The following is a 13,815-nucleotide window of genomic DNA, read 5'->3' as shown; positions in this document are numbered from 1 at the left end:
TTCGATACAACAGCATGCAAAGAGATCGGCCTAAAATTATTCATTGCTGATTTAACACCTGGCTTATAAATGGGAACGACTTTGACAACTTTAAACGCATTGGGGAATTCTCCTGTTGTGATACTACAGTTAATGATATGATAAAGGGGTTCCGACAGTGCTTGATTACTATCTTTAATTAATTTTGTAGGAATGTTATCCCATCCTGGTGAAGAGCTTCCTCTTAGACCAGCCACTATATTAAAAATTTCCTGCCGAGTAACCGGGGGGAAATCAAACACAGCACTTGTGGCGTGGTCCGCGTCGTCCACCACCGCGGGGTCACTGGGGTGCAAAGCTCCTGCCAGCCTCAGTCCCACAGAGGCAAAGAAGTTATTGAATGAATTGCAGACATTTTCCACAGATGGCGATGTATCTGAGCTTTCCGGATCACAGAATGCCTCAACAGGAAATCGCTCCTTATCAGATGTCGTACCAGTCACCTCATTAACCATGGACCAGAACTTTTTCATGTTACCTGCAGTTTCAGCAATTTTATTATTGTAATAAACAAATTTAGCTCGCTTTATGGTCGAATGTAACATGTTACGGTACCAAATAAATTTATTTCGCAGTTGAGTATTAAATGGCTCTTTTGTTAACGATTTACTGAGTTTATCCCTATATCGAATAGAATTTAGCAAACCAATAGTTATCCATGGTTTTAACTTTTTATTTTTTGAAAATACAACATTTTAATGAGTTTAAAATAATGTAATACAACTAATAATGATGTGTTGCTTTCATTTCTTTAGATATAGTTTCTTTTTTGTCTCAAATACCAAAATCTATTTGAAGTTTATAACATACTGAATAGATAAATATATTTATGTATTTATTTGTGTCCTTTATATTTATTTTTCATTTGATTATTATACTTTTTGTTCAGGTAACAAAAGTAAAAAAAATACCCCTGGTATATTAAATAACTGTAGTAGCAATTTTGAAACCTTGTAAATGTTTTCAGTGTTGGAGTAGTAAGTACCAAAATGTTGACCACCTATCAAATAAATGAGATATAATAAATTATTTACTAAAGATCAACAACCCAGATATCGTCATATTAACCGAACACGGTCTGTCAGAACCTAACCTACTAAACACCATAGTAACTGGATACACTCTGATTGAGTATTTTTGCAGAAAAAACCATAGTAAAGGAGGAGTTGCAATTTATGTTAAGCGAAATCTTGAAAAAGAGACAATTTCAGTCAATGGTGCTGGATACAGCAAGGAACTTGAATGTGAGCTGTAAACAGTAAAAATATCAATACACAAAAACCACATGTACCTTATTGAAATTTAAAGACCTGATCACACTTTTGAAATTGCCCTGGAGTGCCTAAATGACCTGCTTGAAAATATACCAACCTGGAACAGCAGCGTCATTATAATGGGAGACATAAACGTTGACAGAAGTATGCACAAGAAAAAAAAACACAGAACTAAAAGAACTCCTAGCAGCTTATAACATAAGATTGGACTTGCCAGCCACTAGAATTACTCCACATAGTGCCACCTCTATAGACTTGGTCTGCACAAACATGTACACAAGTAAGATTACAGTTACAATCCATAACACCTTCATTTCAGACCACACAGGACAGATCTGCTCAGTACTGATAAAACAAAATGAAGCTACAGACCCCTCTTCAATGAGATGCAATTTTTGCAATGAGAATCTCCGAATACTAAAACACCTACTTAGTAAAAAAGCATGCGTAGATGTGTATGAACCAAGCTGTATAGAAACTGCCTATGACAACTTCATCAGCTCTGTAACTTTTAACCTTAATGTAGCATGTCCAATAAAGAAATCCCGGCCTAAAAAGAAGAAAAAACTCTGCCCATTGACTGACCAAATAACTAAAATAAAAAGAGAGGATTTTCTAAGGGCACAAAAAATGTATCTTTTGAGTGGAACAAGGGAAAACAGAGATATTGCAAGTATTAAAAAGAAAGAATATGATCTTCACCTTAAAAATATTAGAAAATCACAAAATGCTGACTTCATAAATGGAGTCGAAAACAAATCTAAAGCCACTTGGGAAGTCATAAACTCTGAAAAGCAAAGTAAACATCCAAAGTACGAGCCTATTCAACTGAAGATTGACAACAGAGTTACAGGTGGTCCTCTAAAAGTGGCTGATGACTTGAACTGTGACTTCATAAATGTTACAATCAAAATCTTAGCCCAGATACCCAATTGTAAGGCAACAATTGAAGAAGTCAAATATAATATACAAGAAGATCTAGTACTCTGGCCAACAACTCCTTGTGAAGTAATCAAAACTATCAAGTCACTCAAATAAAAAAACTCAAATGGCTTCGATGATGTTCCATCTAAGGTCATCAAGCACTGTGAAAGTGAGGTTATACATCCTCTGACAAATATTATTAACAAGTCATTTGCACAGGGAAAATTTCCAAACAAGCTTAAAACTGCCAAAGTGTATACAAAATTTAAAAAAGGTGACAACTGAAACACAAAACTATAGACCAATTCACTCCTCTCTACCTTCTCAAAAATAATAGAAAAAATTGTTCTGGCAAGACTACTGCAGCATCTTTTACAACATCAGCTACTGACAGAAAAACAGCATGGCTTTACAGCAAGCAAATGAACAAATACAGCCATCATAACCATTTTAGAAAGCCTCATAAAATCCATTGAAAAAGGAGACACAACCACAGCAGTCTTCCTCGATTACAGCAAGGCGATTGTATCAGTCATGACCTGCTTCTTAAAAAACTAAAGAAGTAAGGGGTACTGCAGGAAAGTGGTTTGAAAGCTAATTGACTAACAGATCCTAAGCGGTAGAGGTCAAAAGCCTCAAATCAGATGTCTTTGTAGAAACTATATCCAAACAAGCCATAATTAAATCAGGAGTTCCGCAGGGCTCGGTTCTGGGGCCAGTCCTGTACATTATCTTTACAAATGACCTTTCCTCGCTATCTCGAAGACTACTGCAATACAATAATGTATCCTGACGATACCGCACTGTTGCTCAAAAACAAAAAGGCCACTGATCTGGAAATACAATCTTTTGTTGCCTTGGGAATGGCACAATATTGTCATGCTAACAGCCTGGTACTGAATGAGAAAAAACAGTCAACAGCTTATCATTGGGAAGAAAAAAGAGGAAGTTTCAGGACTGCCAGATGTGATGCAAGTGTCACAAGTAACATACTTAGGAGTAGTGATAAATGATAAACTTACCTGGTCTGATCACCTAGACAAGTTGTGCTGTAAACTTAGCTTAGCTCTGTATGTGCTACGACGGCTGAGACACATATCTAGTGATGACACTACAAAAGCGGCGTACATTGCTCTGTTTGAGGCACATGTCCGATATGGGATAGCGGTGTGGGGTAATTCCTCTAGATCAAACACAAAGAGGGTCCTAGTTCTGCAAAAAAAGGCAGTTTGCATTCTAGCTGGCCTTGGACACAAAGAATCATGCCGCGCAGCCTTTAAAGAACTAAGGGTGTTAACTGTAGTGAGCCTTTTCATCCTAGAAACTGCCTTACATGCTAAAAAACAAAACCTGCAGAGAGGAGCTGATATACACAATTATAACACTAGAAGAGCCACCAGTTAGTACTTCCGATCCATCACCTCACACTCTATGAAAAACAACCAACATAGAGTTCAAGGACTTTAGCTGCGCGCGTGACCTTGAGTGTGTGGTGATTGCCAGGAGGGGTGGCGGGGTAACATTATGCGCTGCGTCCCAAAAACATTTCCTGTGACTCATGGGTAAAACCCTCCTTTCAGGAATCGTATTGGCCCAAATAACTCATCAAACTGGCTAAAATCAGTCTGTTTTGTGACAGTGCTGATTGTAGTGGAATTAAATAATAAGAGAATACATAATAATAGCAATAATAGGACTTATCATTGTTTTTCAGTTGTTATAATGAGTTTTTGAAAATAACATATTTTTCAATACTAATCTGCAAATCGAAATCATGAGTTTAACCCTCTCCCGCTCGTATTGTTTCCAGGCGCTCACGGTGCTTCTAACCTCAATTAATTCGCTCTGCCGGTCGCGCTCGGTCAAAATACGCAGCGCCTCAACTTACACACGCTCTGTCATTGTAACTAACTATAATTATATATTTTAATTATTTTACTATATATTGGTTCAATGAAGTTGATTGTATGAGACCAGGGAGGGGGTACACGGACAGCTGGGCGCGGGTTGGCGTGGGGTTGTTTGTTGCGTAGTTACTTGGTGAAGGTCATTGTCTGGCTCGCTGTCACTGCCACTGCCATTGTAATCACTCCGAACTACATCCTCAATGCCACCAACCACTTCACAAAGCTCTGGTACATCACTACACTCACTTGAATCGTCGAAATCACTACTAGTAACGAGATCGATTTCACTGTCACGAAGTGTACGACTACAACCCGCCATTGTTTTCCCACAACTAATATAAATAGCAAAATAATGGAATAAATCTACTGTAAAAGTAAAGTAAATGGTCTCCTGATAGCAAACAACCCGTAGTAGTACAAAATATTGCTACTCGAGAGCAGCACTTATCGGCTCTAGTGGGTAAAGCAGTGCGTGCCGATATGTGTCGTTTAAGCTGTAGTGGCTATGTGGTGGCCGTGCCGTGTGGTTCATGCCTTGTGAGCGGGAGAGGGTTAAAGTTGTTAAAGAGATTGTTGCGCCTTCATCTCAGCGGTTGGCACGTAAACGTAACCCGCCACACAGGTAGTGTTTATTTGTTGAAAGGGTAGTATTAGGGTCCTACGAGCACAGCTAAATTCCTCCAACTGTATCTGAGAGCAAAATTCCTCAACATCCTGTCGGAAGAAGTGAAAAACACCCACTGCGAGAAGAAGTTGAGAAGAAATATCATAGCATGGCTACAACAGCGTCCTTTCTACACAGTGGACGAATTTTAAAACTGGAGAAAGACTTTTGAATATTTGTAGTGGTTTTGGTGACACATTTACTGTTCTCAATGAATTATGTAAATAAAGAATTATTGTCTATTGTTTTTGTCTATTGTCTATCTTAAAATCTATTAAAACTCTAAGAAAAACTGTAACTTCCTTATTTTAGAGTATTTATGACTCACCAGACAACGTCCTGTATCCGGATCACACTCATTGGAATAGCCGTTGCAGCTGCAAGGCTCGCACACACCTAGGTATAGTCCCTCCTCCATTCTGGTGTACCCGGCATCACATTCCTCACAACTCGTACCTCGGTAGCCTTGTGGGCAGTAACAGAGCTCCACCTCCACTGCCCGGTTCTGACCTGTATTGCGGTCATCTGTCGCTGTATCCAGTGACACAGATAATAAACTGAAAATAATTAATTATATAATTAGTTCAGTTCAGTTCAGCTCATTTTAAGTAGCATTCCCATACATTCGGTTGGAATCCTGTATATTTTTGTATTCTAGTATTAGAATTTTATAACACTTTTATGTATCCTAGTGTGTTAAAATTTTCTTTTGTAATTTTACTCACAAGGGATTTGTAACATTACTCTTTGAAATTATAAACATATCTTATGATGTAGTAGATCAATTTTTGTATTATCAGTTACATTTCATTAAGCAGAGTCTAACAATTTATTACACACATTTCTTGAGATATTTTTGATAACAAATAAGTCAAGACATGGCATAATATGGTGTAGAATTAAAATGGTATAATTCTGCAGTCAAGCAGAAGATTACTGGTACTTATCTATAACTTTTCCTGTGTAGAGGCCAAGGCCTATTGTAGAGCAATACTCACGCAGCTTCCTGGGTATTGGTAGTGTAGGTTGCTTTGATGAGGATATTACTGAGTTCTGCAAGTCCCATGAGCAGTTGTTCTCGATTGGCGGGTGCTCCATCTATTCGTGCCCAGTACTGCTCCAACAGTGGTACCTCTACTGTCACTGGACGGTTAGGCTCTGGCTGTGTGCCCTTACTGTGGTAGTACACCAAACGTACTCCATTGTCCTGTGATACACATTATACACATACATGTGTATTCAGATATATGTGAAAACTATTTATATACATTTACAAATTATTATGAGATCCCCACAAGACAATAATTGATACGGTTTTATACAGTAAGTAATGCAAGACTACTTTCTTTTGTTGGGTTGGGATAGAAATAACCATAATAAATGTACTTGTTCAATATTACAAAAATAAATTGGTGCCATTTAATTCTAAAATAATACATTGTAATTAAAGAAAACTATGTTTTATATTTCAATGTGTCGTTTTCAAAATGTAACAAGACATAACTTTATAATCATAAACAACCAAGACTTAAAACCTTCTATAAAACTCTCTATTTATTTCCATATAAATTAAAGCTAGTCAATATCATAACTTTTTTACACATTTAGTTAACTTTTTTTATTATGGTTGTTTTCATAATTAAATTCTCTACAATCTGTATTAGGAAAAACAATTTATTTATTGGTCATTTAACAATGTTATTCGACATCAAAGATTTAAAACGGTATTTTTGTTATTAGATGTTTTGTAAATTTCATACTTTTTCTCAAAAACTGTTCACACTACAACCTCTAGAGTGGTTTTATTTGATTTTTCAGGTGATTTTCCTTATATATCCATCTTATTTGAGTTAAAAAGTAAGAACAAAACCTTTCAGAATCACTTAATTTCACCAGGTGAACTGAAAAAAAAGTAAAATCTTTCGCCAGCCATTACTCAGTAATGGAGCGTTTCCGGACCCACCTTTATATAACATTTTTTTCTTATTTTTAGCTCTACAATCACGTCTTGAAATATTTTACCATATTTCTGACTCACCCTGTATATTTACATCCAACAAAAGTATTATGATCCTACACCCAATAGTGTATACCGGGTGAGACAGAAAACTTGTGCAGTATGTATATTGGGAGAACGGTTTGGTGTATTGACATAAAACAAAGTACTTTCTTCCTAAAACGCCCATGGGGAGTTGATTGAAAATATATTCATCAAAATCTATGTCCAGAGTGTTCCAAAATTAAGAGTTGTGTTAGAATCTAAAATGTTTTAAATGTAAACATAGGGCAAACCAAACATCATTTGAAAGGTCTTTTAAAAGGAACTCATGGGAAAAAACAGAATTCACTAATCTCAATCCATTTCAAAATGGAGCCTTTTGTAATGTTGAAATTTACGGAACACCCTGTTTTTTTTTTTTCAACTGTTTGAGTTTTGTTTATTCTAATTCCAATTTCTTGCTCACGATACTGCATGGGTGGTCTCCCTCACCCGTTGTATGCTATTCCAAGGCATATCCTATAATAGCCCAGTCAATCAAGGTTACAACTGGGAATGTGCCAGAAGTAATTCCTTCCTGTAAAATTAAATCGAAACACAAATGGTTTCAAAACAGTTTTCTCGAATAGTTTTCCTAAAATCAGTCTACACAATTCAAATGTTGAAAAGTATTACTTAAATATCTTTCACTCAGTATCTTGCATACTGTACTTACACTGACAATCTCCACATCTGGTGCATTGTTGTAAGAATAACCACCTGGAACAGGAATGTAGCGCACAGTGTACTTCAGGTAACCTCCATACGAAGTCACTTTGTTGAACAGGAATTTACTTGGTAACACCCAGTAGTATGTCTGCAGAAAATTACATCATTGCAATATTTGTAATTTTTATAAAAACATACATTATCAACAATTATCAACTCCCAAATGCAATGACGATTATACAATTCTAGACAAAATACTTATAACACAACATTTTTCATTTTACTGTAAAACGTTTACAAAAATCTATTAACATTAAATTTTACAATAATGAGAGTGTTTCAGTGTCTTACTTATACTACAGACATAACGTTACGAGGGCTATTCGGAAAGTTGATTACGTTTTGCGCTGTGGCCGCTAGGGGCGGGACTAGCGCGGCCATCTTGGTGTCAGGACGTCCCACCGCTCAGAGGCTATCCAGCCGTGCTAGCGGGAAGTTCATGTTGTAACGCATCTAGTCACAGTGCCTGTTTGAAATGTCTGCCGCAATTGAAAATTCCGCAAACTGTGAGGTGCGCGCAGTAATTAGGTTTTTGACTGCCAAAAACTGTAAGCCTTTAGAAATCTATCGGCAGTTGTGTGAAGTTTATGGGAACAACATTATCACTAAAGGTGGAGTGCGACAATGGGTCATTAAGTTTAAAAATGGCCGAACAAATGTTCATGACGAAGAGCGAAGTGGAAGACCCAGCATAGTGACTGACGAACTTGTTGAGAAAGTTGACACAAAGGTCCGAGAAAATCGACGGTTAACCATAACGGAACTCTCGTTTAGTTTCCCTCAAATTTCACGAACTTTGTTATACGAAATCGTCACTGATAAGCTTAGCTTCCACAAGTTTTGTGCAAGATGGGTACCGAAAATCCTGACCGACGACCATAAAAACGAGCGCATGGCTGCAGCGTTAACAATTTTGGTTGCTTACGACAAAGAGGGTGAATCACTACTCGATCGCATCGTAACTGGCGATGAAACATGGGTGAAACATGTTAACTGTGAAACCAAATTGCAGTCAATGGAGTGGGGACACACAAGTTCCCCTCACAAACCAAGAAAATGTTTGCAAATGATGTCGGCAAGAAAGGTTATGGCGACCGTTTTTTGAGACAAGAAAGGTGTAATTCTTGTTGATTTCCTGGAACGAGGCACTACAATCAACTTAGAAAGGTATTGCCAAACATTAAACAACCTCAGAAGAGCGATCCTAAACAAGCGTAGGGGAAAGTTGAACTCGAAAATTCCGTTGATTCACGATAACGCTTGACCTCACACGGCAAATCGCACACGTGAAGTTCTCGAATCATTCCAGTGGGAGTTGTTTCCTCATCCACCATACAGCCCGGATCTTGCACCAAGTGACTACCACTTGTTCCCAACAATGAAGAAGTGGCTGGCAACGCAGCGCTTTGACGACGTCGCAGAGCTGCAGCAAGAAGTGACAAACCGGTTAGAATTTTATGAGGAAGGCATTGTCAAGCTCATCCATCGATATGATAAGTGCCTAAATTTGAATGGCGACTATGTTGAAAAGTAGTATTTAAGTGTGGCTTTTAAATGTATATAATAAAAATTTTTTCCTATACTTTGTTAATTTCTAATTCCAAAACGTAATCTACTTTCCGAATAGCCCTCGTATATTGCTGAATTAACATACTTTCTAAACTATATATACTATTTTAATACATTGTAAGTTTTATAAATACTATCAAATTTTTTTTGTTTTAATTTTGGACACATATTATATATCAACAAATAGTAACAAGATAACATAAAATCTGACACAGTGTGTTTCTAATAGTATATTTATTAATTATAGTAATATCAGAACAAGTGAATCCCAACATGTATTGGTATTACATTTTTTTATCTGGTAATAACTTTAATACAGTGATAGTGAAATACTAGCAACAACAATTATTCAACTATAGTTGAATCAAAGATAGTTGTTATATCTTGTAATTCACTTTCAGATAGATTGTTTTCTAGCATACCATTTTCTGAAAAAATTACTTTCTGATGGAGTGCTTTTGCATACAAGTTTGGCATTTCTTACTTGATTTTGATATCAATTTTAATAACTGGCGCAAAGCAGGCAAAATAATTTTGAGATTTTTATCTACACTAAGTAGACATTTTACATTTCAGACCCACTGGTGAAGAGTTCTCTATTTATTAAATACATTTTAATTGTATATATTACAATTTTAAGAATCTATTTCAACAATAAATTCACTAAAGGATTTAAAAAAATGTTAATTATACATCAATTTCATAATTGATCCTGATTGTAATGAAATATCAATATGTTTAAAACGGTCATACTAAAAAATAAAACTGCCTAAAATATATAGGTTGTGTGGATTGGTGATTCAGATTTATAAATGGTATGGGCCCTCCAATTCTATACATTCAAACAGTAAGCACATCATCATTAGCAACTGTATCAAATTTGGAGTTCCTCAAGTTTCTATCTTTGAATCCATTTACTTTTAGAATATTTTATTTTAAATTCAATATCAGATATTTCTTTTCTTTATTCATTCAACATTTTTTTCTGAACTGCAGTAACAATATTTAGCAATTAAAAAAAATTAAAACAAGACACTTTAAAAAAACCTGTTAGTATAATGCAAATTAATTTTTATTAAATGAAAGTAATTGTAAGTCATATTTTAGCATATATTATAACATTTTGCACTATTACAAATTGTAATACAAAACAAGTGCCCTTTCATAATGTAAACTTACCAACTAAATAACGACTAACTAAAATAATTAAAAACTATTAAAACATACAATTAAACAGACAAAACAGACAGTTTAAAATATTTATACATTTTGAAAATTAGCTAAATCTAAAAAATATTCATTTACTGTATAATAGGCTTTATCAAAGAGAAGGTTTTTAATTTTGTTTGAAACTCTTTGTATGATACATGTTTTACACATTGTGGTAAAAAATTGAATACCTTAATTCCTAGATTAAATGGTGTTCCAACTTTTGAAGACAGTACTCAAAATTAAATTAAGCTATTAGAGTTATTTTTGAACTTGCTTGGATTATCATACATGTTTTGGTTCATTACAATAATTTCTCATATATTGTGAATGGAGAAGAAAATTTTAAAAATATATACTTTTGAAAATAGTATTTTATGGATTATATTTAGTTGAATTCAAAGAAGCTACTGCTTTTAGTCACAAATTACATTACATTACATATTATAATTGAAATAAAATAATAATATTTCATTTTTTAAATATTTCTTTACACAAAATATATTACTGTGAAGTGTAAAATACAAGAAGCATACCCCAGGATTGAACTGTTGGAAATATATTTCTTGAGCTGCTGGATTGACTTGAATATCGGTTATGGGTTCACTTAACCTGTTAGCTTCTGCTAGCTTGAAGTCTTGGTTATCCCTAGTGAAAGCAGCCACAACCTACAACACATTATTATCATCATTATTATTATTCACTGACTAAAATAATTTACTTTTTATATTGATATTTTGGTGTTTTTTTTAGAGATAAATATGCCATGTTGTATTCAATTTTGTAAGTATCTAAATTGAAGATACAAACCTGAGTTCTGTACAGGTCAGAGCTGGTGCAAGTGGTGTTGATGCCCATACAGAAGCAGTTAATGCAGCCAAATTGATTTCCAGAAGCCAAATTGAATGTGTTAGGCTTACATTGATTACAAGTAGGTCCAGTTGCATATTCCTGAAATCATAGAAGACAGCATTATCCTTCCTGCTTATGGTATGAGAGCAGGCTTCAGTTACATGGTAGAAATTGAGATATAATAAACGGAAAGAGCAACTGAGCATTGAAGTTGATTAAAAAAATTACATACTCTATTGTGATTTATTTATTGATATGTTGTAGTCAATGTAGCCATAGTTTTTGTTTAAAGTTATCACTATAAAACTAGTGTAATAAGAGCTTTGTATCTCTACCAAACTCCCCTTATCTCTGGACGTATATAAATATTATAAATGACTTTGCTAATTAAGATTAGAATATGAAGACTGAATTATAACTCATCAGAACTTTTATATTTTTAAAATTTAAAACAAATTTCTGCTACTAATGTTCTACAGTTTCTCCAGAAATTTTTATAGTATAGCTTTACTGGTGCTGTAATATATGAATGAAATGGATTGAAACTAGCTCTATAAATAAGTAAAAACATACATATGTATTATAAATATAAAAATTTAACAAAAGCGTCCAATGTGATCAGGTGTCAGAAAAATTGGGTGAACTGGGAGGTGATCTGAGGTCAGCAAAGAGCCGATAGGAAATGCCCCTAACCATAAGTGCGGGCTTCAGTGCTGCCTTCGGCGCCACACTCACATGTCTGGCGAAAAAGAAAAACATACCTTGAGATAGTACCCAAATACTAGATCATGTGGGCAATCGTAAAGATGAGCCTTCAGTGCAGGCTTCAGTGCTTCCTTTGGAGCCACCCCTCACTTCTGGGGATAAAAGAAAACCATCCCTCGAGATAGTATCCAAATACAAGCTCAGATTACATGAGTGCTCATACAGGTTATCTTTAACTTTGATACTACTAGAAATATATTTGTAATAACCTAATTAAACCTACTTATATCGCGTAATAACAAATAGTAGATAGGGACAGAGTGCCCTCTTTCTCCCTGACATTGCTGATATTTCTTCCATTTGGGAGGCACAAAACAAGAACCGATCGTCATAATGACATGTAATTTTCACTAAGTTGAATAAAGTCTGTTATTATTAATGATGTAGATTATTTTTAGGTCTCCTGTAAGAAAATTACTTAAAAATATAGTGGCCTCCAGATAATACCAAAGTACCAGAATTGTACATTTAAGTTATGAGTGAAGTTTAGTTACATATCGGTTACTTAAAGTATAATATTTTGAACACTTACAACAAATTCCAGAGGTGATGCATGTAGGAATAATTCAAGTTAGTGGCGTGACCAGTATATAACACTTTATTGATGACGTAACATTAAAATAGATCACTAAAAAATATTGTTCATGTTTTTATACAAACTTTAGTATTTTAATGATGATTTACTAATATTAGACTTTTAGTAGTTTTAGAACAGTACTTAATTTAGGCTTACCTTACAGGAACATGTACCAGTCCTAGGATCTCTCTGTGTAGACTTGGAGCCGGCTGGGTCACATTCTATCACTGAAACAGTTATGGTATGTAAGTCCTTACATCAAACTAAATTTTAATGCTTATTCAAGATGAAGTTTTTAATTATGTTATACTTGAAAGTAGATTGTCAAAATTTGCATACCTGGTCTTCTGACACAAGGTTGTCCAAGCAGAGGATTGCCTATATACCCTTCAGAGCACTTCTCACAGCGACGTCCCTCAAAGCCTGGCGGACACGTACATGTAATGTTCATATCCGAGTCGATGCCACAGCCCACTCCAAATCTTTAACAAAAGAATTAATAGGTATCAGGTAAAATAAAGTTATATTCATTATAATGAACAGTACAATAACATTTTATTTTTTAATTGGCTTCAAAATACATTAAAAGTTATGAAATTATCATTAGAAATATTTTTAAAATTAAGGCCCACATCTGGTTTAACCCTCATTAGTTTCAGATCCATCTCATATAGCAATAGACAACTCCGTTTGAATTTATCACCTTAAAACAGGGGTAGGGTATGATAAGGGGACCTGGTTTTTTTATATCGAAATTGGCAAACGATATTACTTAATCATAACCATCGGTATAATCAATCTATACTGATTAATTAATTTGAATAACTAACTTAAATAATCTATATCAACAGCTGTAAACACTTTGAAGTAATACACGTAAGGTAAAATTTCAATTTTACGTCAGTAACATTTGATTATTAAAATGGCAGTCAATTTTAAAAAACTACACGTCATTGCTTTGAAATAAGACATGTTTTTCGTGGCTTAAACATGTTGGATTTGTACCAAAAAACCCATTATGTGAAATTTGTGGGAAAGAAACAACTGTAACTGTGTGAGGAGCAAATATAGTCGTCTTCAGTTTTCCTAATTTTGGTTATAATAATTTGTTTGACCACTGTAAATATTAAATACATAATTTAAAAAATATGATTGTTATTGAGGACTATAGATACTTTTATATCGATTGATAGTCTAGGATTTGAGATACGAATATTAGGTATCGATGGTTACATTCTTCGATATAAAAAACCGGGTCCGCTTATCGT

At 34.8% G+C, this 13,815-nt stretch overlaps 1 protein-coding gene across 36 annotated transcripts in view; it reads right to left on the bottom strand.

The window, feature by feature from the left end:
* Positions 1-13,815, bottom strand: part of LOC124360280 (basement membrane-specific heparan sulfate proteoglycan core protein) — a 528,539-nt gene that overhangs the window by 100,665 nt on the left and 414,059 nt on the right. For all 36 annotated transcript variants that reach the window (XM_046813745.1, XM_046813754.1, XM_046813763.1 and 33 more), the window contains 7 exons: positions 12,887-13,029; positions 12,704-12,774; positions 11,164-11,304; positions 10,890-11,021; positions 7,523-7,663; positions 5,807-6,015; positions 5,137-5,365 (listed from right to left, as the gene is read on the bottom strand). In XM_046813745.1, the coding sequence (XP_046669701.1) occupies positions 5,137-5,365; positions 5,807-6,015; positions 7,523-7,663; positions 10,890-11,021; positions 11,164-11,304; positions 12,704-12,774; positions 12,887-13,029 (1,066 nt within the window). The remainder of the gene's footprint in view (positions 1-5,136; positions 5,366-5,806; positions 6,016-7,522; positions 7,664-10,889; positions 11,022-11,163; positions 11,305-12,703; positions 12,775-12,886; positions 13,030-13,815) is intronic.

This window comes from Homalodisca vitripennis, chromosome 4 (genome assembly GCF_021130785.1).
Source record: "Homalodisca vitripennis isolate AUS2020 chromosome 4, UT_GWSS_2.1, whole genome shotgun sequence".
Classification (NCBI taxonomy): Eukaryota; Metazoa; Arthropoda; class Insecta; order Hemiptera; family Cicadellidae; genus Homalodisca; species Homalodisca vitripennis.
This window is presented reverse-complemented; position numbering and strand designations above follow the sequence as displayed.